General features: G+C 41.9%; 1 protein-coding gene across 1 annotated transcript in view; it reads left to right on the top strand.

Annotated features, from left to right (window-relative positions):
• anapc1 (anaphase promoting complex subunit 1) overlaps positions 1 to 21673 on the top strand; it is a 273616-nt gene that overhangs the window by 18691 nt on the left and 233252 nt on the right. Inside the window, exons 5-10 of the mRNA XM_069887679.1 lie at positions 9037 to 9137; positions 9516 to 9598; positions 12067 to 12140; positions 13750 to 13898; positions 16232 to 16458; positions 19683 to 19892. Coding sequence (XP_069743780.1) covers positions 9037 to 9137; positions 9516 to 9598; positions 12067 to 12140; positions 13750 to 13898; positions 16232 to 16458; positions 19683 to 19892 — 844 coding nt within the window. The remainder of the gene's footprint in view (positions 1 to 9036; positions 9138 to 9515; positions 9599 to 12066; positions 12141 to 13749; positions 13899 to 16231; positions 16459 to 19682; positions 19893 to 21673) is intronic.

Below are 21673 nucleotides of genomic sequence, written 5' to 3'. Positions count from 1 at the left end.
GCCAAAAATGGCCCATCGAGCCTGCTCCGCCATTCAATACGATCATGGCTGATCTAATTTATGACCTAACTCCACCTACCAGCCTTCTCCCCATATCCCCTAATTCCTCTATCATGTAAAAATTTATCTAGCAGAATTTTAAATATGTTTAATGAGGCAACCTCAACCACTTCCTTGGTTAGAGAATTCCAAACATTCACTACTCTCTGGGAAAAACTATTTTTCCTCATCTCTGTCCTAAATCTACTCCCCCAAATCTTGAGACTGTGTCCTCTCGTTTCAGTTTCCCTGGCCAGCTCAAAAAGCCTTCCTACATCTATCCTATCCATACCCTTCATAATCCTATATGTTTCTATAAGATCTCCTCTCATTCTTCTGAACTCGAGCGAATACAATCCTAGACGATTTAATCTTTCATCATAAGTCAACCCCTTCATCCCAGGGATCAACCTAGTAAACCTCCTCTGGACCGTCTCCAAAGCCAGTATATCCTTTCTCAAATATGCAGACCAGAACTGGACACAGTACTCCAGGTGCGGTATCACCAGTACCTTATACAGTTCCAACATTACCTCCCCACTCCTGAATTCAATTCCTCTAGCGATGAAGGCCAACATTCCATTTGCCTTCTTAATAACCTGCTGCACCTGCAACCTAACTTTTTGCGATTCATGCACAAGCCCTCCCAAGTCCCTCTGCACAACAGCATGCTGTAGTTTTCACCCTTTAAATAATATTCAGCTCTTTTATTTTTCTTGCCAAAGTGGATAACCTCACACTTACTAACATTGTACTCCATCTGCCAGACCTTTGCCCACTCATCCAGTTTAACTATATCCCTCTGCAGACTCTCCACATCCTCATTACAATTTGCTCTTCCACTCAATTTGGTGTCATCCGCAAACTTGGCTACACCACATTTTGTCCCCTCCTCCAAGTCATCAATGTAAATGATGAACAATTGTGGGCCTAACACTGACCCTTGCGGCACCCCACTTACCATTCTCTGCCAACCTGAAAAACTCCCATTTATCTCGACTCTCTGCCTCCTGTCAGACAACCAATTTTCAATCCAGGCCAATATACTTCCCCGGACTCCACTTTCCTGTAACTTACTGATAAGTCTCTTGTGCGGCACCTTATCAAACGCTTTCTGGAAATTCAAATATACAACATTAACCTGTTCCCCTCCATCCACCGCACCCATTATATCCTCAAAGAATCCTAACAAGTTTGTCAAACAAGATCTTCCCTTTCTAAAACCATGCTGCGTCTGCCTGATTGAACCCTTACGTTCTAAAAGTTTCACTATTTCATCTTTAATTACGGCTTCAAGCATTTTTCCAACTACAGACGTCAAGCTAATTGGCCGATAATTTCCACTCTTCTGCCTACATCCCTTCTTAAAAAGTGGCGTGACATTTGTTGTCTTCCAGTCTGCCGGGACCTGCCCAGAATCCAAGGAATTTTTGTATATGACCACCAATGCATCAACTATAACTTCTGCCATTTCCTTCAGAACCCTTGGATGCATATCATCAGGACCAGATGATTTGTCTGGCTTTAGTCCCATTAGTTTCTCAATCACTACTTCCTTTGTAACAACTATTTTATCAAGGCCCTCCCCAACATTCGCATCCTTAACTCTGCACTTGGGCATGGTGGACGTGTCTTCCACCGTGAAGACTGACACAAAATATTTGTTTAATGCCTCGGCCATTTCCTCATTTTTTGCTACCAGTTTTCCTTTCTCATCCTCCAAGGGTTCTACTCTCTGGCCTCCCTCTTCCGTTTTATACATTTATAACATTTTTTGCTTTCTGTTTTTATATTTTGTGCCAATTTACTTTCATAATCCTTTTTCCCATTTCTTATTACCCTCTTTGTAACCCCTTGTTGTCTCTTAAAGTTTTTCCAATCTTCCAGTTTCCCACTGCTCTTTGCAGCTTTGTACCCCTGCGCCTTCAATTTTATACTCTCCTTTATTTCCTTTGTTAGCCACATCCTTCCTTCTTTTTCAATCCTTTTATTAATCATATTAGAGATAAACAATACATAAGGAGACTAGGAGTACAGAATCAAAATATATGTTCTCATCTCAAGATGGAATCTAAAAAAAAAGAATGATTTTATTATATAAAACCCTATCTACTCTAAGAAAAAGACTGGACAGCCTTTCTTGAGAATTTATTGATTAAAAATTAATCACCTCGTCTTCACCAACAAAGAAAAAGAGAAGTAAAATATTGTCCGCAAGGGAAAATAATGATACAACCTAAGTCACATGGAAATAATTTATAAAAGGTTGCCAAGTCTCTTCAAATTTAACAGTCATATCAAATTTCCTCTAAACTTGAACATGACATAATTTGAGAGAGCCATTGAGCCAAAGTAGGTGGATTGGAATCTTTCCATTTAAATAAGATAGCTCTTCTAGCCAACAATGTAGAAAAGGCCACAACCCAATGTGTGGAAGTGGGAACTCATCCCACGTTTGGAGGTATAATTCCAAAAGGAGCTGTCAATGTGTTAGGTTGCAAACTAATATCCAGTATAGCTGTCAAAGTCTTAAAAAATATCTATCCAATACCGCTCTGACATAGGGCATGGCCAAAACATATGAGTTAGAGAAGCCACTTCCCATTTACATCTATCACAAATAGGACTAACGTTATAAAAAATACAGGCGATTTTGTCTTTCGATGTATGAGCCCGATGCACCATTTTAAACTGAATCAAAGAATGACAAGCACATATTGAAGAGGTATTAAGCAATTCAAAAAGCTTCTCCCATGATCCCTCAGGAAGATGTCACAGAAGTTCCTCTTCCCAGACCATTTTAATTTTGTCATTAGAATTTGATTGCAATTTTAATAACTTATTATAAATGTTACCTTTTAAACCCTTATGAGAAGGGTTCAAATGAAAAAAGTATCAACTAAAGACAAGTTGTCTTTTGCATCCTGGGCTGATGATTATTGCATCATCCTGATTGCCTTTGAGAAGCTGTTGATCTCTTCCTGCTTCTCCTCTAAGAAGAGAGTGGGGTCTGGCACCTGGGTTGGCTGACACAAAATAAAAAAATCCTTCACCCATTGAATCTTTGGATGTCTCTGGCTGAGAGGGCTGAGGTGCTGAGTATATTTGAGGCAGAGAGGAGAGGTAGCTGATGTTCTGGTCAATGATCAACCAAGCTCGTTGAATGACAGCATTGACATGATGGCCAAGTCACCAAATCTTGTAGACATCTGCTTCATAACTTCTTGCATTTGTTTAAATCTTGTGGTAAAATATAGCTCTTTTAATGTGGTTTTAGCTTATCTGCCCCAATATATGGCTCAAATTATTTCTTTATAGCATTCCTGGGAAAATCTTTAAGTACCACCAGAATGAGACTCAAAAAATGGTCAGACAAATAATCCAGTTCTGCTGCTACAGGAAAATATCTCCAATTCTCAAATAAACCAGTGGAGAACAGCAGGTGTGAAACGAGAAGGCCCACAGACACAGTGATTATTGGAAAAAGCACGGAAATAGTGGAGGAACTTAGCAGGTCTTACAGCATCCATAGGAGGGAAAGGTGCCCATGTCCTTCTTCAAAGTAGAGAGAAACAGTTAGGATTTTTGGTCTGACCTTTCAACAGAACTGCGAAAATCTTGAAATCAAACAAGCTTCAGATTTCAGAGAAGGGGAGGAGAGATGGAAAGTACGAAGGGAAACCAATGGCAGGTTTGAGATTGAATAATGAAATGGTAAAGATCTGCCTGAAGGGGGTGTAAGTAGAAGGAGGAGAGAGAAAAGAAAAGCTGGCGCGCGAGAAACAAAACATGAGAACACGAGTGACTGGAAATCAGAGATAAATGAGAGTGCAGGGAAAGAGAGAGAGAGAGAGAGAGAAGTGGGGGGGGGGGAGTAATTGATCCATCATCAGAACAAGGCAGTTCTAACATAAACCATAAATGCTGATGCTTTTGGAATTAGGCTGAAGAACCTGAGGGGCAACATTTTCACTCAGAGCGTAGTCCGAGCGAGCTGCCAGAGAAAGCTATCGAATCAGGTATATTTACAGTGTTGAAAAGGCATTTGAAGGATTTGGAGGGACAGGGACCAATTGCAGGGAAATGGGACAAGCCCAGAATGCTAACTTGGCATGGATCAGTTGGGCTGAAGGGCCTAGTCTCTGCTGGGTGGATGCAAATTCTAAGAAAGAAGGTGCAGGCAGAAGGACAGGAAATGGAGCAGATGCAGCTGTGAACCTGTCAACTAGGTTGGCGGGGAATCCACCAACAAGCAAAAAGGAAGACATCTCTGAAGCACTGACGTGGAACAGAAGAACATAAGAAATAGGGGCAGGAGTAGGCCATGTGGCTTGTCGAGCCTGTTCTGCCATTCAGTGAGATCATGGCTGATCTGATGATGGGCTCATCTCCACCTACCTGCCTTTTCTCCATATCCCTTAATTCGCTTACTATGTCGAGACCTATCCAACCTTGTCTCCACTGCTTCAATGGGCAGTGAATTTCACCGATCCACCACCCTCTGGGCAAAGCAGTTCCTCATCTCTTTCCTAAATCTACTACCCTGAATTTTTTTTAATGCTTTTTTTAAAAAAAACCTGATTTATTTGAAAAATCATTAGTAATAATACAACATACATTCAAAAAAAACAATTTTATATAAGTATATATTTAAAAAAATAATCCCCACCCACCCTCCCACCTCGTCAGCCAGCTCTCTTAAGGAGAGCCCAAATATATATGTTTATAAACTAAAACTCTCTTTGTCGATCCTTGCATCAGATGAAATGGTGCAGCTGAGGTAGATAAACTGGTTGACCGTTTTGAGTTTTGTGTGCCCGATGGAGATGTGGGGGGGCTGGTGGTCATGGTGGGGAGCTGGCTGATGGAGGACCTCAGTTTTCTTCAGGCTGACTTCCAGGTCAAACATTTTGGCAGTTTCCGCAAAACAGGACGTCATGCGCTGGAGAGCTGGCTCTGAATGGACAACTAAAGCGGCATCGTCTGCAAAGAGTAGTTCACGGACAAGTTTCTCTTGTGTCTTGGTGTGAAGAAACACACAATGATCAGCGTTTACAGAGCCGTTGTCATACCCACGCTCCTGTTCGGCTCCGAATCATGGGTCCTCTACCGGCATCACCTACGGCTCCTAGAACGCTTCCATCAGCGCTGTCTCCGCTCCATCCTCAACATTCATTGGAATGACTTCATCACCAACATCGAAGTACTCGAGCTGGCAGAGTTCGCAAGCATCGAATCCATGCTGCTGAAGATCCAACTGCGCTGGGTGGGTCACGTCTCCAGAATGGAGGACCATCGCCTTCCCAAGATCGTGTTCTACGGTGAGCTCTCCACTGGCCACCGAGACAGAGGTGCACCAAAGAAGAGGTACAAGGACTGCCTGGTGCCTGCCACATTGACCACCACCAGTGGGCTGATATCGCCTCCAACCGTGCATCTTGGCGCCTCACCGTTCGGCGGGCAGCAACCTCCTTTGAAGAAGACCGCAGAGCCCACCTCACTGACAAAAGACAAAGGAGGAAAAACCCAACACCCAGCCCCAACCCACCAATTTTCCCCTGCAACCACTGCATCCGTGCCTGCCTCTCCCGCATCGGACTTGTCAGTCACCAACGAGCCTGCAGCAGACGTGGACATTTACCCCCTCCATAAATCTTCGTCCACGAAGCCAAGCCAAAGAAGAAAGAAACTAAAACTAAAAACTAAGAATCTATAATAAAGCAAAATATATCTAAATACATATATTCTGAATATGATAACCACTTGTTAACAAAAAAAATAATTATCATGCAAATTATATATAATTTTTTCCATAACAATACAAGCTTTCAATTCATTCTGCCATCGCTAACGGCTCAATAGCCAATGCAAACAGGGCTGGTGACAATGGGCAATCTTATCGAGTTGAAAGTGTCAATTTAAACAGTAATGAAACTTGACCATTTGTCACCACCCTAGCAGTCAGGTTCGTATATAAAGCTTTAACCCAACCAATAAAAATCAAAGGCTTTTTCCGCATCAAGCTCCTGTCGATATGCATTGACTAAACTAATCAGTCGAAGAATATTATCTAAAGCACACATGTCAAACTCAGGCCCGCGGGCCAAATTTTGGCCCGCAAGATCATATCAAATGATCTACCGCTGGCCGCCGCACCAGTATAGTGCATGCACAGCTAATACCACAAATCCCAGAATGCTTTGCAAATGCGTTGGCGCCGGCTAATCGCCCCCACCTCCTCTCTTTACTTTCACTAGCATCTGCGACCTGTCGCCTAACTCACATGTAATAAACCCCTTACGAAAAATGGCCAAACCAAAGACAGAAAACAGGTCCTTTCAAGACAGGTGGGAGGCAAACTCTGACCCCAGAGTTTGATGAACTTGCATCTAAGAAGAGATGCCAAGTATCTGGTTTAGACCCAGGTGCATCAGAGTAAATCACAGTGTAGCAAGCTAAGCTTGGATTAATATTTTCTTTGGTCAACTTTAGACTGTTCATAGTTGAAAGATTGGATTTTCATTGAAGCAAGTTTTTTTTTGACTTGTTGGCTTGTGAAAAAAAATACATTTAAAAGGAGCTTAAAGGCTATAGAGAAATATTATTTATTGAATATTTTATTTCTCATTTCTTCTGGAAAGAGTTTAACCAAAACTATTATTAAACATTTATTTTAATAAGAAAAAGTTTAACATTACATATGTTGAAAGAAGAGAAAACATGCAGATGTTGTTGAAAATTTTCAATAAATATTTAGTTTGGCCCACGACTTAGTCCAAGTTTTTAATTTTGGCCCTCGGTGAATTTGAGTTTGACACCCCTGATCTAAAGCATTTCTGTGCTTAATAAAACCTGTTTAATCAACATGTATCAATTTAGATAAATACTTAGCAAATCAATTTGCTAGCTACTACCCTGAATTTTGAGGCTCTGTGCAATCTCTTGCCATTCTTCCATTTTTCCTTCCAAAATGGATAACCTCTAGTTTCCCAACATTGCACTCCATCTGCCAGACTTAACCTATCTATCTCTCTGCAGATGCTCCATGTCCACTGCAAGCTTTGATACACTAGACTCTGACCCCTCTTTAAGATCGTTTCAATGTTAAAACGAACGTGATGGGATAAAGTGGGAGCGTGAATTGAATCTATACAAGAAACAGCATGGTCAATGTATCTGTGGTGATCACTAATCAGACAGAAGTCCAGCACCTCTCGGTCCAGAACAGTTTTTTGTCCAACAATTCTGAGACTCCTGAACTTCCCCATATCGCTCAACTCCACATCAATGCAATCATGAAGAAGGCCCGCCAGTGGCTATACTTTGTAAGGCGTTTGAAGAGTTTCTGAGCCAATTCTCAGGACAAGTAAAAACTCCAGAGGGTTGTTAACTTGTCCTGAGACGCCACAGGCACCAGACTCCACTCTATCAAGGACATCTGCAAGCGGTGTCTTTAAAAAGCAGCTTCTATCTTCAAAGACCCCCCCCACCACCCTTCACTCTGCTCCCACCGGAAAAAAAGTACAGGACCCTAAAGACAAGCCCTCTTCCCCACTGCCATTGGATTCCTGAATAATCAATGAGCCAAAGACCCTGCCTTACTTTTTTTTACACTTTAAATAAATTTATTGTAGTAAAAGTGGTTTTATATGAATGTTTGCAGAATGATGCTCCCTCAAAACGCCGAATTTAATGACTTGTTCATGACAATAAATTCTGATTCTGATTCTAAAACAATAACTACTCTGGGATCACCAAAAGATCTGTCTGTACATTGAAATGTCACATTTTTTGCTGCACTAATTATAATAATGAATATTTATTTTTCCTTTTTTTTAATCAATTATCTCTTTTTCTGTTTTGCCATGTTGTGATAATTTAATGGATAGTACCGTAGTTGGTGTTTCTTATGTACCTGCGTGGCTAATTTTGAACTTGTGTCCCTGGAGATGGAGGTGTATCTCTAATTTTGTTAGTTTGAACAAAAAAATACATTGACCTTATATTTTCTCTTTTGTTGTGATATTCACCCTCCTGCACAGAAGGATTCAGCAAGGATAAATGCATCCTCTGTGTCTGGGATTCTTTCAACTTAGTTTCAGTTAACCTATTGTTTAATGCTTGATACAAATGCTGGCCCCAACCAGAAGATCTTTGGTGATTTTAAATTTAAATTTAGACACACAGCACAGTATCAGGCCCTTTCAACCCATGTGCTTGCGGTACATTTTTGAGCCGTGGGAGGAAACCGGAGCATCGGGGGAAAGCCACGTTGTCTCGGGGAGAACGTACGAACTCTTTACAGATGGGCAGATTCAAACCCTGGTCGCTGGTGCTGTATCTGTGCTGTCCCTACTCTTAGAAAAATAGTAATATTTTAACTGTATTTTGTCTGAGTTGGATGTTCCAAAGCTTTCACTTCTGGTAATTAGACTCTTCTCTCCAAGGTTCGAGGGGTATTGTGCATTTCAGAATTTGCAAATTCAAACTCTACATAGGTAGGTTTTAGAATCCCTCAGACCTGTTGTTGGGTTTTGGTAATAAAAACGCTGGAGGAACACAGCCAGTCGTTTTAGTATTTACAGAAGTCAAAGATATATTGCTGATGTTTCAGGCCTGAGCCCTTCTTCAAGGACTAAGCAGAATAAGTGAGAAGCAGGAAATCTCAGGATTCAAACAATGAGGGACGAATCCAGACGAACAAAAGGTGTTAATTGGAAAGACATGTGGAAGCAAATCTAGGTGAGAACATGGTCGTATTGCTTGAGAGCAGCTGGAAGTGCAGATGGGGAGCAGTGAGAGAGACTCTCACAGACCTCCCTTTGAAGAGTGGCGAACTTCTTACCCAAGCAGACCACACACAGAGCATTTGACTGAAGCGCACCATCAGATAGCACTGTTGTGGTAAAGGATGTCGTAACTTGTCAATTTTATTCCAAATTTCCCTTATTTGCTTTGCTTGCTCATGAACTCTAATTAAAATACTTTCTCCTTCAGCTCAAGAGAAGAGGGAGAAGTGCGTTTGCATTGTGCAAAAATCCAGTGTAAACGTGCACACCATCGATGGAAAGGATTACATTGCCCCTTTACCTTTCCAGGTAGTTAATGATGTTCATAAGCATTTCTTGGTCAACACCCTTTCCTCAACCAGCATTGTTCGAAATATATAATCAATATGTAATTTTTAAAAGTAAATATATCAGTTGGAATCAAATGATGACTCCATTTATTGAGACGGCAACCTGACTTGATTTTCATAAAATATTTTGACATTCTGGGAGGTCTGGTGCAGTTGCAAGTCCCCTCTCTCTTAATTACTAAACTGGGAAGAGATAGTAATAGGATTTGAACAAGTTATGTCCATCTCATTAAAGTAAAAAGATTTTATAAATTATGACTTTGTGGTTTAAACTCATTGAAACAAGCTGGTTGAAAATTGCTCACACCCTCAAGTTCTCGTGCCTTCTCTTTATTAGGTAGCAGATGTATGGGCGACTGCGTACGGACTAATGTTTGAACGTAGTAACCCTGTTCAAGAAATTCCTTTAAGTCCTCTAAGGTAGGAATGTGAAAAACAAAAGCACACGCATTGATTCAGTTAAATTCTCTTGCAAGTGTATCACTGACTTCTGCAAACAAAGAATTACTGGGGGCAATCAGCTAGACAGACAACATCCATGGGTAGAAATGGTCAGTCATTGTTTTCAGGTCGATACCTTTTGTCAAGAGTATGATAGAATGGGTGAAATTGTGGACACAAAGGGGGGAAGAAGCTGGGGGAGGGAGGTGATGGGGTGTGGGAGGTGGAGAGGAAGAAACCTTAAGGGGGGGGGGAAGAGGATGGAAGAAATGTTAGAGAGAGAAAAAATAAGCATAGCAGTAGATAAAGAAGAGATGGAAACAGTTGAATCAGATGAGGGTGGGTTACCTAAAATGGGAAAAAAATTAGGTCTAAGGCTGTGCAGGAGAAATACGATTTCCTGGTGTACCTCAGATTCTTTGTCTTGGGAGACACACTTGGGTTATTTGGGGATAAATACCCTCAAAATTAGATTCAGACTAGTATAATGGTAGGAAGACAAATTATTCTGAGAGGTTGGAAAAATTTGGGGGAAACAAAGTGGCTGCCTTTGAGTGGATGTCTTTAAAAAAAATTCAATAAATTGGATGTTTATATATACAAAAATGGGGCAAATATCTAGATTTCCTTGGGGAGGGTGGGAAATAGTGGTGGCTGTCGTGTTGAAGCATATTAATGAACGGCATTTTTTTCTGTTATTAGAGGTCGAAATAGACACATATGGTTATTGTATTGACTTTTTTGCTGCCATGTTTGTTTCTATTTTATTGGATAAGTTCATGTGATTTACGTAACTTTAACACTGACTCAAGGGTTTTGGGAATTTTTTTTAAAGAACTCAATAAAATTTAAATCATTAAAAGAAAGAAACTTTCCTGATAGTTTATCCTTCGTCTCCACCTCCCGCATCTGTGGTTGCTCACCTTTGGGTCCCTCCCCTAGCTTCTTTTCCCCCTTTATATACAGAATTTTACCTATTTTACCTCAATGAGACCCGAAACATTGGCCAACTATTTCTACCCATGGACGCTGCCTGACCTGCTGAGTTCCTCCAGCAATTCTTTGTCTGCCCATGTAACACCACTGTTTGCTCCTTCTCAGCCAAATTTCAATCCTCGCCAAACCATGCTGTTTAATTTTATCTACTAAACTGTTGGGAGAAGGGTGGGGGAATATTATTTTCTGAATGCCCTCTGAAAATTCAAGTGCACCACATCTACTGGTTCTTCCTTTTCCATTCTAAAATTAACACCTCAAAATTACTCCCAATAAGTTTGTTCAATGGTTTTTCCATTTCATAAAGCTATAACCAGTCTCATCCCACAACGAAAGATATGCTGATGGATAATTGGTAACTGTAAATTTGCCCATGGAGTAGGTGGCAAAAGAATCAAAGGGGAGTTGCTGGGGAAGAGAGCGAAAGTAGGAGTGGAAATGGGACTGAGGGATTGGTCTGCTGCGAGACGGTTTAACCCAATGTGCTGAATAGAATAATTCAGAACAGAAATGGGTCCTTGGAGCCCTTCTCATCCATGCCAATCTCATTATCTATTTATGCGAATCCCATTTGCCTGTATTGGTCTCATATTCCATAATGCTGTTCTGACCTAAGTTCAAATTCCTAATTGTATCTCTGTATGTCACCTCCACAAGCAGTTTGTATTGGATAACTAGAACCCTCCGTGTGAGGAACCCCTGTCAGATTTCCTTTAAATTTCTTTGCCTTACCTTAAACCTGCACCCTCTAGTTCTGGACTCAACTGGGACAAAGACTCTATCTGTCCCATCTCTGCCTTTCATAATGAATCTGTGTAAAGTCATGTGCCTCCTGTGTCCTTATTAAATAAAGTCAATCTGTATAATCTTACATTATTAATGAAATGTTTCATTCCATGCAACTTTCTGTGGTGTAATGAGTAACTTTCCCATATGCAGGGGAGATTAATAGAGGCAAAGAGTTTCAAGACAGAGTAACGCTCATACCGACCAAATTGTCTACCCAAGCTAGTCCCATTATAAGCATTATAAGCCGCTTTCAGGTGGCCAGAATACCCGACTGTAAAGCCGCTTATTCTACCCCAATGCGGCTGTCGGCTGGCCTCCGGCCAGGAGGAGTACTTACCTAACCCTCCTCGGGTAGGTATATTCTCTGGCTCGGAGAATCCCCCGTTGCACCTGAAAGCAGCAGTGGGAATACAGCCACAATCCACAGGAGCCGGCATTCACTCGGATATGGCTCTCTTCAGCCGGCACGTTCAGGTGACAGAGAGGCGACCTCTCCGCAGCCCAGCCACCTGAACATCCCAGCTTCACTCCCACAGCCGGGTCTGCTGGCGCATTATCTGCGTCCGAGCACCTGAAAGCGGCTATAGAGTAATAGAGTTGTGCCTTGTATAATCATGTTGCAGTATTAATTTCAGTGCCTGTTGCTGTGTAACTGATTGCAGGGAGCCATTACCCACAATGTTCAGCATGCTGCACCCACTGGACGAAATTGCACCTGTTGTCTGTAAACCAGGAGGTGAGTACCACAGCAGGCACCAAATTATATTACCCATTTATATGTGGGTGATCTGTCCTGCATCTCAAGGGAATTTGTGACGTGAAATATCGTGTGATCTTCAAAGAGGAAACAGGGAAAGTTGTTCATTCATTCCAAAATTTCCCCATGTTGGGATTCAGAAATCTTTTCTTCTTGTTGTCAAGGAAGCTGTTTTAGCAAAGTCGAATTGGAAAATTTCACTGAGCAAAAGGAAAGAGAAATATTATGCGGCACATGTATTTAGAAGGGGGCTGCAGAGATGATACACTGTCAAACAGAAACACAAGGGGCTGTTATGCCTTCAGTAGAGTTATTAATTTAGTCCCATGTTGCTTCACTTACCCCGCTATCCTGAAATGTTTCTTGTATTTGTCCAGAAAATGTTTTTAATTATTAATGTTGAATGTTAAGTTTATTCCAAAGGAACCAAGAAATGTTCTGCAGATCTTATGCTTTAATGTGACAACGTTTATCCAAGACACCTCATGCAAACAAAAACGACGTTCATTAGTGCAAACATGCAAGCATCTGAATCCTGAACCAAGCCTTGAGGAGGAAGGGGAGGCAAAAATATTTGGGGAAGGATTTCCAGGGATGATAGATGAAAAGGTCAAAATTTGAAGAGATCCAGAAATCGTGAAAAAGATTGCCAATTCTGGAGAGGTTTCGACAAGCAGGGATGAGGATTTGAAAATTGAGGGATTGCTGAACCAAGCCAGCATGTGCAGCTGTAATTGGTTAACAGGACTTGACACAAGGAGCAGAGTTACTAATGATGTGGCCATGAAGTCCAGGGCTCAGGTTGCCAGCAGTCTGGTTCAGTTTCAGAAAGTTACCATAGTGAGGGATGAAGTTGAGGAGGGAGCAGTTTCTGTTCATCCATTACTGTACATCAGATGAAATATCACCTCAGTTAACTTCCATTAACAATGTTTATCTCCTCCCAGAATTATATTAAGTTTGGTTACTAATACTCCTGTTGTGTAACAATGCTGTTCAAATCTACCCACAACTTGTATTTTTATTTGTGAGGCACATTATAGAATCTTCTGTTTGTATTCAAATTGCTTGCATTATTTGATGGAGGAAATTGGTTCTCTTGGTGCAGATTATGCGCTAGTTGAATCATAATTTATTGCATTCAAGAGTAAATGTGCAATTTTTTTTACATGTTGAATTTATTTGACTTGGCAAATATAAAACAATTTAAAATGCTGGGTAAAGTCGCAAAGGGATAAAGATTGTTAATGACTTCTCGAGATGTCAAGGATTTTGAATGTAATATGACAAGAAATCAACAGACAAATGCAGCCTAAAGAGAAATAGACTCTTAATATTTCAAATAAATATAGTATGCAATTAATGGGAACTAAATTGCTATTTACAAGAAGAAAAAAATAACACTTGGAAAATTAATAATTATGCTACCACAGTATATTTGAAAGCCAGAATTGTGATGAATCAGTTTTTAGGATGCCTTCTGTGAATTTAGTATCAGAACTATTTTGATAGTATTTCAAATAACATCGGAACGCAAAGCATTTGTTTACTGAATGTGACAATTAAAGTAATATTTTCTCCCTTCCAGGAGGTGTGACCAGTGCAACAAGAGTACAGTATGTGGCGGACTACACCCTGAAAATAGTTTTCTCCAGCACAGCACCTTCAATCATCTTGACTTACGATACAGTACAGTGTTTGCACACCGTGTGGGCATTGCGCAAAATTAAAACAGAGGTGCCTGTTCTATTGAGATTTTTTCTTTTTCCAACCTCCTGAAGTGGCGATGGAGATTCTTTGCTGTTTTCTTCGGATACAGAACTCTGTTCATTTGAACAGAGTTATGAAATTGGATAGAATAGAAAGAGGAGCTGGATAGAGGAGTGTTCAAGTTTATTATCATCCGACTGTACAAGTACAACCCAAGGTGCAAAAACATAAACGCTCAGACATAGCTCACACACAGACTAATAATGTGTGTGTCGTACCTGCATATTTATACATCTCTTAAAATAAGTATTAACTAAATAGTAAAGACTCAGAGGGTTGTGTGATGTTAAGTAAGAAGCACCATTGAGGTTTTCAGGTGAGGATGGTGAAGATACATGAAACAGGTTATTATTAACTGGCTTATTGAGCGAGGCATCACACACTGATGGCTGGAGTATTATAACAATAAATCTCTCCTCTTGTCAACTTCACAGCTTGAGTTACTGGATCCATAGAAGTCATAGTTTACCAGCACAGAAAGAACTGAGCCAATTGCCCACCCAAGCCAGCCCGACCCGCTTGTGCTTGGCCCATATCCCTCTAAACCAGCCATTCTCAACAGGGGCCCTTACTGACCCTGGGCAGGGGGTGGCCAACTTTTTCATTTTTAATTTATATATACAGTATGGTAACGGGCCATTTCGACCCATGGGTGCATGCCACCCAATCAGTCTTCACCCCTGATACATTCTCATGGGCCAAAATGGGCTGTTACCATGCATTTAATGTTCATCTGGTGGCTCATTCCACACTCCCTCCACTCTCTGCAAGAAGTTCCCTCTAATGTTCTCTTTAACTTTTCCCCTTACACCCTTAACCAATGTCCTCTAGTTTTTCATCTCTCCAAACCTCAGTGGAAAAATCCTGTGCACTTATACTATCAATATATATTTTTTTCTCTCTCTCAAACTGCTCTATCAGGTTGTATCCAGCTGTATTGACTTAATCTTTCCACGCTCCTCTGACTCCCACTCAGGACCAGCTGCGTCAGGTCACCTAATGTAGATCAAGCTGAAATAACCCTCAACAAAACTGTGGTTATTGCAAGATTAGAATGCATCAACTTTGCAGCTGTACCTTCTATACTGGGCATGCTCAGTGAAACCGTTTCTGCCGCCACCATACTTCGATTAATAATAGCATTATAGAATCTGGAATAGTACAGCACGGGAATAGGCCCTTTCATCCCACCATATGTGTGCTGTGAATGTGATGTCAAATAAAATGTAATCTCTCCTGCTTGCACGTGATATCCTTTTCCCTGTATTCCTCGCATATCATGACCTTATTATTACATTCCATGTCACAACTTCCAAGTCCTGATAAGAGGCTGTAAATTGGAGCAAAAAACAAATCCGCACCAGTGGGAGCAAAGCAATTGTCGACAAGTAGTTCCTCCAGCAGGTTGATATGTGACTGGATCTGGGACTTGAATCCCACTTCTGGACATCCTCGAGGTTCAAGAACAGTTTTTCCCCAGCAGATGTCAGGTTTTTTTTGGAACTCCACTCATGAATTGGGCACACCAGCAAACGGGGGGCGAGGGGGGGGGGGAATGGCTCTGTAAATGGAGATGGAAAGGGGTGAAGAGCTAGAGGAAAGAAGACAGAGGGACAGGGGAGAACGAGAGTGGGCGAGCAGAAACCAGAAAAGTGGAGGCTAATGCCATCCGGTTGGATAGTGCCCAAGTGGATATGTATCAGGGGTGTAGACTGATTGGGTGGCATGCACCCATGGGCCAAAATGGCCTGTTACCATACTGTTTATATAAATTAAAAACTAGAGGACATTGGTTAAGGGTGTAAGGGGAAAAGTTTAAAGGGCATCACGAACTGTTCTGGCACAATAAAAACGATGTACTATTGAAACACCACGCTTTTGCATGATTGTAACTGACTATTAATTATCTTTTACATTTATTATTTCTTTCCGTGCGGTCATTCAATTTATACTATTGAAGTTATTCCAGTTCCTTTTTTTTAAACGAAGTACCATCTTGGCTGCTACATATAAGAATTTTAGTGGATATCCGTATTGCACTTAGCGCCAGTGATTGGGACTGCGCTGTCCATTCTCCTAGTGTCTGCTTGGCTTTTCCCCAGGGGGCTTCGGTTTCCTTCCACCATTCGAAATGTACTGGGGGTGTAGGTTAATTGGGTGTAAATTGGGAGGCACAGACTTGTGGGTTGAAATGGGTGTACGTCAAAAATAAGATTGAGTATTAATAAACTCATTATCAATATTCTCACTCGTGGTTTCTCTTAATTCCTGGCAATAGTCATTATTCCTTCCCCCAACAGGAGCAAAGCACAGTTCTCCGGAACCCTGGCACATCTGGGACTCCTCAGCAGATAGCCACGAGCAGTTCCCTGACTGCTCACCTCCGAAGCGTCTCAAAGGGAGAGTCACCAATAGCATCTCCGTTCCAAAACTTCTCCTCCTTTCCCGGCCAGAACAGATCCGGTGCCTCTCCGGGAACGCACTCTCGCTCTCATTCTCCTTCCATCTCAAGCATGGCGGCCCTGAGGTGAGCAATTGCACAATGGCCTCATTGTATTTGGAGAAAGCAATGGGGAAGTGGTGGAAATGGTAGTGCAGGGTGAACCAACTCCTGCACTGGCCTGGTGGGGTGATATGATGTTTATTTTATAATGCTATGCAAATTGTTTTGCTTCTGACAGAAGAACATTTGCCTCTCCCCCACCCACTCCTCCCCCCCAACACTTCTGTGTCCCCCTCCAAGCCAGTGTCTTCATTCAATGGTATCACATCTTTCACCTTCACTTTCCTGTTTCATTGCAAATATTCCAGGTTGAAATGAGGGAGACAGTAAAACTGGAGGCTGGGGAGTGGGGTTGAGTTGGACACTGGATCAGTTCATGATTGAATGGTGGGGCAAACTCGATGGGCTGAATAGCCTATTTCTGCTCCAATGTTTTATGGTCTTATAAGAAGGCAATAGAGACTTCATGGGATGGAATTAAGGAACAGGAAATAACTTAAATCTACATTGGGAATTGTGATTTTTGAGTAGTTGTGAAGTGGTGGAATCCATCAATACAGAGACATATGTGTGTTGTAATCTCATTTGTATTGTGGAGCATTTTAATTTGTTTTTTGATGGGAATCGGTTTTGTTAAAAACTTTTAAGTTGGAGATAATCTTGGCATGCTTACTTGTATTGCAGTGTAGGTTATGTGAGTATGTCTTCATTTTTAAGTTATAGTTCATAATTTTGTCAATGGCCATGTCTGCCTGTGGCCCTCATCTTTCTTTCTGGTCTCCTTGCACATGGTTCCACTCTTTCACACCTCCACACGTGCGTGCAGACGTTATTCATCCACTTCACTTAGTCATTCACTGCACAGCTCAACACCATCTTTTGCAGCTGGGCACAGATCAGCTTCAAGCAAACCAGCTCCTACCATTTCCGACCTCTGTTCAGGGTTCCCCTTCGTTCACGTACAAGGGATGCAGCTTTTGATCTTGATCCCCTGCAGGATGTGTGCAATGTGGATGCAGGCTGCTTCCAAAATTTGGTCCCATTGAAGTCAGCAGAATCAATTTTCCAAAGTGCACTGCACTGCTCAACTGCAATCATTTGTACTTTTAACGCATGATGTAGGGTAATATTCTACCCTTCAGCCATTTTGCTTTCTCCTCTCTCCCACCTCTTTTATTTTTATCTAACATTTTTGTGTTATCCCAGATAATAAGAATTTTTAAAAAATCTTAAGACTTTGCTAATGTTTGATTTACCTCTTGCCTTCTTGAGATCTGTTACCTCAAAAAGACAGCCTGAATCATAAAGACCCCCATCACCCTGGGCACAATCTCTTCTTACTGCTACCTTTGAGCAGAAGTTACAGAAGCTGAAAGACCAGTACCACCAGGTTCAAGAACAGATTCTTTCCAACATTTATCAATGAGTTAATTAATTTAACACTAACTTGAACACTTTGTCATAGGACGGCAGACACCATTGTAAAGCTGATTTGTTTTCCTTTTCTTGCATGATGGTGACTGAATATGCATGAATTAATTATTTATGTTTTGTGATTATTACCTATTTTTAATTTAATTTACACTATTGTCGTGTTTATTTTTTTATGAAATACCTGTTCGGCTACAGCAGGGAAGAATTTCAGCGCAAATCTACATTGTGCATCATAAATTTTGCTTATTTCCCCACAGGTACATCTGAAATTTCCAGCCTTTTTTTTATCTTTGTGGATGCAATTTGTTGTTTTTGTTGTCTTGAAATGGGGATCAGTGAGCGATCGCTTCACTGAACACCTTCGCTCTGTATGCATCCATGACAGGGATCTCCCAGTGGCCAACCATTTCAATTCTGCGCCCCTCTCTAGCGCTGACATGTCTGTCTATGGCCCCATGTACTACCAAAGCAAGGCCACTTGAAAATTGGAGGAGAAAATAGCCACTTGAGTACTTTCCAAACGGATGGCAGTAGCCTCCACTTTTCCGGTTTCTGCTCGCCCACTCTCCATTCTCCCCTGTCTCTCTGTCTTCTTTCCTCTAGCTCTTCACCCCCTTCCATCTCAATTTACAGAGCCATCCCCCCCTCCCCCTGTTTGCTGATGTGCCCTCCCTCCCTGATCCTCCTATTAACCCCTGCCCTGCCCCACCCCCACCATTTTGTTTGGGCATTCGCCTACATTTTCCTCATACCTTGATGAAGGCCTCAAGCCTGAAACATTGGTTCTGTATCTTTATCTTTGCTATATAACCAGTTTACCTATCTCGGCTGCACCATTTCATTGGATGCAAGGATCGACAATGAGATAGACAACAGACTCGCCAAGGCAAATAGTGCCTTTAGAAGACTACACAAAAGAGTCTGGAAAAACAACCAACTGAAAAACCTCACAAAGATTAGCGTATACAGAGCCGTTGTCATACCCACACTCCTGTTCGGCTCCGAATCATGGGTCCTCTACCGGCATCACCTATGGCTCCTAGAACGCTTCCACCAGCATTGTCTCCGCTCCATCCTCAACATTCATTGGAGCGACTTCTTCCCTAACATCGAAGTACTCGAGATGGCAGAGGCCGACAGCATCGAATCCACGCTGCTGAAGATCCAACTGCGCTGGGTAGGTCACGTCTCCAGAATGGAGGACCATCGCCTTCCCAAGATCATGTTATATGGGGAGCTCTCCACTGGCCACCGAGACAGAGGTGCACGAAAGAAGAGGTACAAGGACTGCCTAAAGAAATCTCTTGGTGCCTGCCACATTGACCACCGCCAGTGGGCTGATATCGCCTCCAACCGTGCATCTTGGCGCCTCACCGTTCGGCGGGCAGCAACCTCCTTCGAAGAAGACCGCAGAGCCCACCTCACTGACAAAAGACAAAGGAGGAAAAACCCAACACCCAACCCCAACCCACCAATTTTCTCCTGCAACCGCTGCAACCGTGTCTGCCTGTCCCGCATCGGACTTGACAGCCACAAACGAGGCTGCAGCTGACGTGGACATTTACCCCCTCCATAAATCTTCGTCCACGAAGCCAAGCCAAAGAAAGATAATGTACACTGTTTGACCTGCTGAGTTTCCCCAGCTTTATATTTTTATTACAATGATCCCTTTGCATTAATTTCAGCATTAATGCTCCAAATCAACCACTTGTCCTTCATGAGTAGCACTGGTTGAAAATATATTGCTGGATTTGTCTGTCATCATCATCTAGTCCTAGGCCTCTGCTCATTCAAATTTTTCTCTTTCCTTCTAGCCGTTCTCACTCCCCTTCGCTGGGATCTTCAGCTTTCTCTGGTATTCAGCGATTCAGCTTATCAACCTACACCCCGTCTCCGAAGCGAGGCCGGAATTCCCATTCCCTGAACAGCACTCTCTGTGATTCTCTGCTTGTATCTGAAACGGAACCAGTCATTCCAGAGCTGTGTCTTGACCACTTGTGGACAGAAAGCGTGTTCAGCATGAGGTCAGTCAAGAGATTTTTTTAAATGATTGTTAGTTTCTCTTCAAACATCAATCCATGGTTTCTTTGAGGCACTGAGTCATTTCTGCTTATTGAAAATAACTATTTTGGTTATATTGGTATCTATATTTCTGTACGATCTTGATGACTTGTGAATTATCTCTTCTAATTAACGACATGGGTTATAATCTCTAACTTTGTGTCCAGCCAGGTTTTACATGCTGCCAAGAGGTTAAACAAAGATACTTTTTTATGGGTTATATTATTATGGTTATGGATAAATATGTCTATAAAAGAAACAATAAAACCACAAAAGACATCTCATTTAAAATGCAAGAGTTTTGCTGAAGCTCGACGTTGAGGCTCTGGAGAGACAATGGAATTGCTTTGGAAAGAACTTCAAGAGGAGGTGCAAATTGGAACAGAGTCAGGCTCAAGTACTGATAAGATCTTTCAAAGTTTGGGTTTGGAGCCTTGGGAGAGGTCATTTGGTTTTTACAAGTAAAGAGAGAAAAAAACAAACAGGATTCTTAGAGAGAGAGAGAGAGAGAGAGAGAGAGAGAGAGAGAGAGAGAACTGAGTTCTACAGTTGTAGTTGAGGCTGCAACATGGCAAACTGGCAGGCTTGTTGAAAGACCCCATTTTGAAGACGGGTTGTGAGTTCTGAGTTCAGCCTGTTCAAAACCCTTGTAGTCCTTACAAGAGGAAATGACTGGTTAGAGTGTTTCACCTGAAATAAGGGAAACAAGAGGAACTCTGTGGTGACCAGGAAGAAGAAGTTTTCATTTGGAAAACCCTTGATGGGGCAAGTTCCTTCAGCAAGACACTGAAGTGACTGACCGAGGAAATCCGTTTGTGTGTGTCCAGCGAGCAACAAATATCTCTCTGAAATCAACAAGAACCTTCCTGAGCAGTAACCATTTAACTTTAATCCCCAGAGCCTGGTGAAGATTCATAAATATTAAATTCTGTGCACAGTGTAAGAATTGCCTGATACCAGTGAACTTGGAAAAGTGAATGATTGGGCAAAGAACTTTCCTGAACATATACACATTACATGCACGCGCGCTTAGAATTAGAAGGGGGGGTTAAGTTTAAGATTGATCTTGATCTCATGTTTAAAGAGAATTAAAACCAACTTTTGTTTCTGTTGCTGCTGGACTTTGAACTCGTAACAAGTTGCCGGAGGAACTCTGGGTCAGGAAGCAAAGAGTTTAATGTTTTGAGTGGCAACTCAAATCAGTGACTTTCCATTTCCCTCTGTAGAAGCTGCTGGAACTGCTGTGCACCTCCAGCAAGCTGGTTTTCAAACTTGATTCCAACAGTTGGAGTCTCTTGTGTGTCCCAGCAACGGGTTAATTTGCCAGCTCCAGACATTTAGTATGAAGGACAATTGCTGGCCAAAATAGTGGAGAACTTGCTCAGTTTCCTTTTGGACCACAGTGGTGCACCCATACCATCGCCATGCATCCATGGAAATGGACACTCTGTCCAAGTTTCTGAAAGTAGGAGTTGCCTCGATTTTGTGACGCAGTATCTGTATTCAAAGTTGAAAACCACAGCTGCATTTGAATAAACCATTCTCCTCAGTAATCAATGTATATTTCAAAGCAAGCAAAAACAAACTGCTAGAGGAACTCAATGGAGGCTGAGAGAGGTGGTTGACAGCCTGGATCCTGATGCAGGGACTCGACCCGAACGGTCTACCGACCGTTTGTTTCCACAGATGCCACATGCTGCCTCCCCTACTGAGTTCCTTCAAGCAGCTTGCTTTTGCTCCAGAT

This window comes from Narcine bancroftii, chromosome 6 (assembly GCF_036971445.1).
Source record: "Narcine bancroftii isolate sNarBan1 chromosome 6, sNarBan1.hap1, whole genome shotgun sequence".
NCBI classification, from domain to species: domain Eukaryota; kingdom Metazoa; phylum Chordata; class Chondrichthyes; order Torpediniformes; family Narcinidae; genus Narcine; species Narcine bancroftii.
The sequence above is the reverse complement of the archived record's forward strand: the minus strand, read 5'-3'. Positions and strand labels throughout refer to the sequence as shown.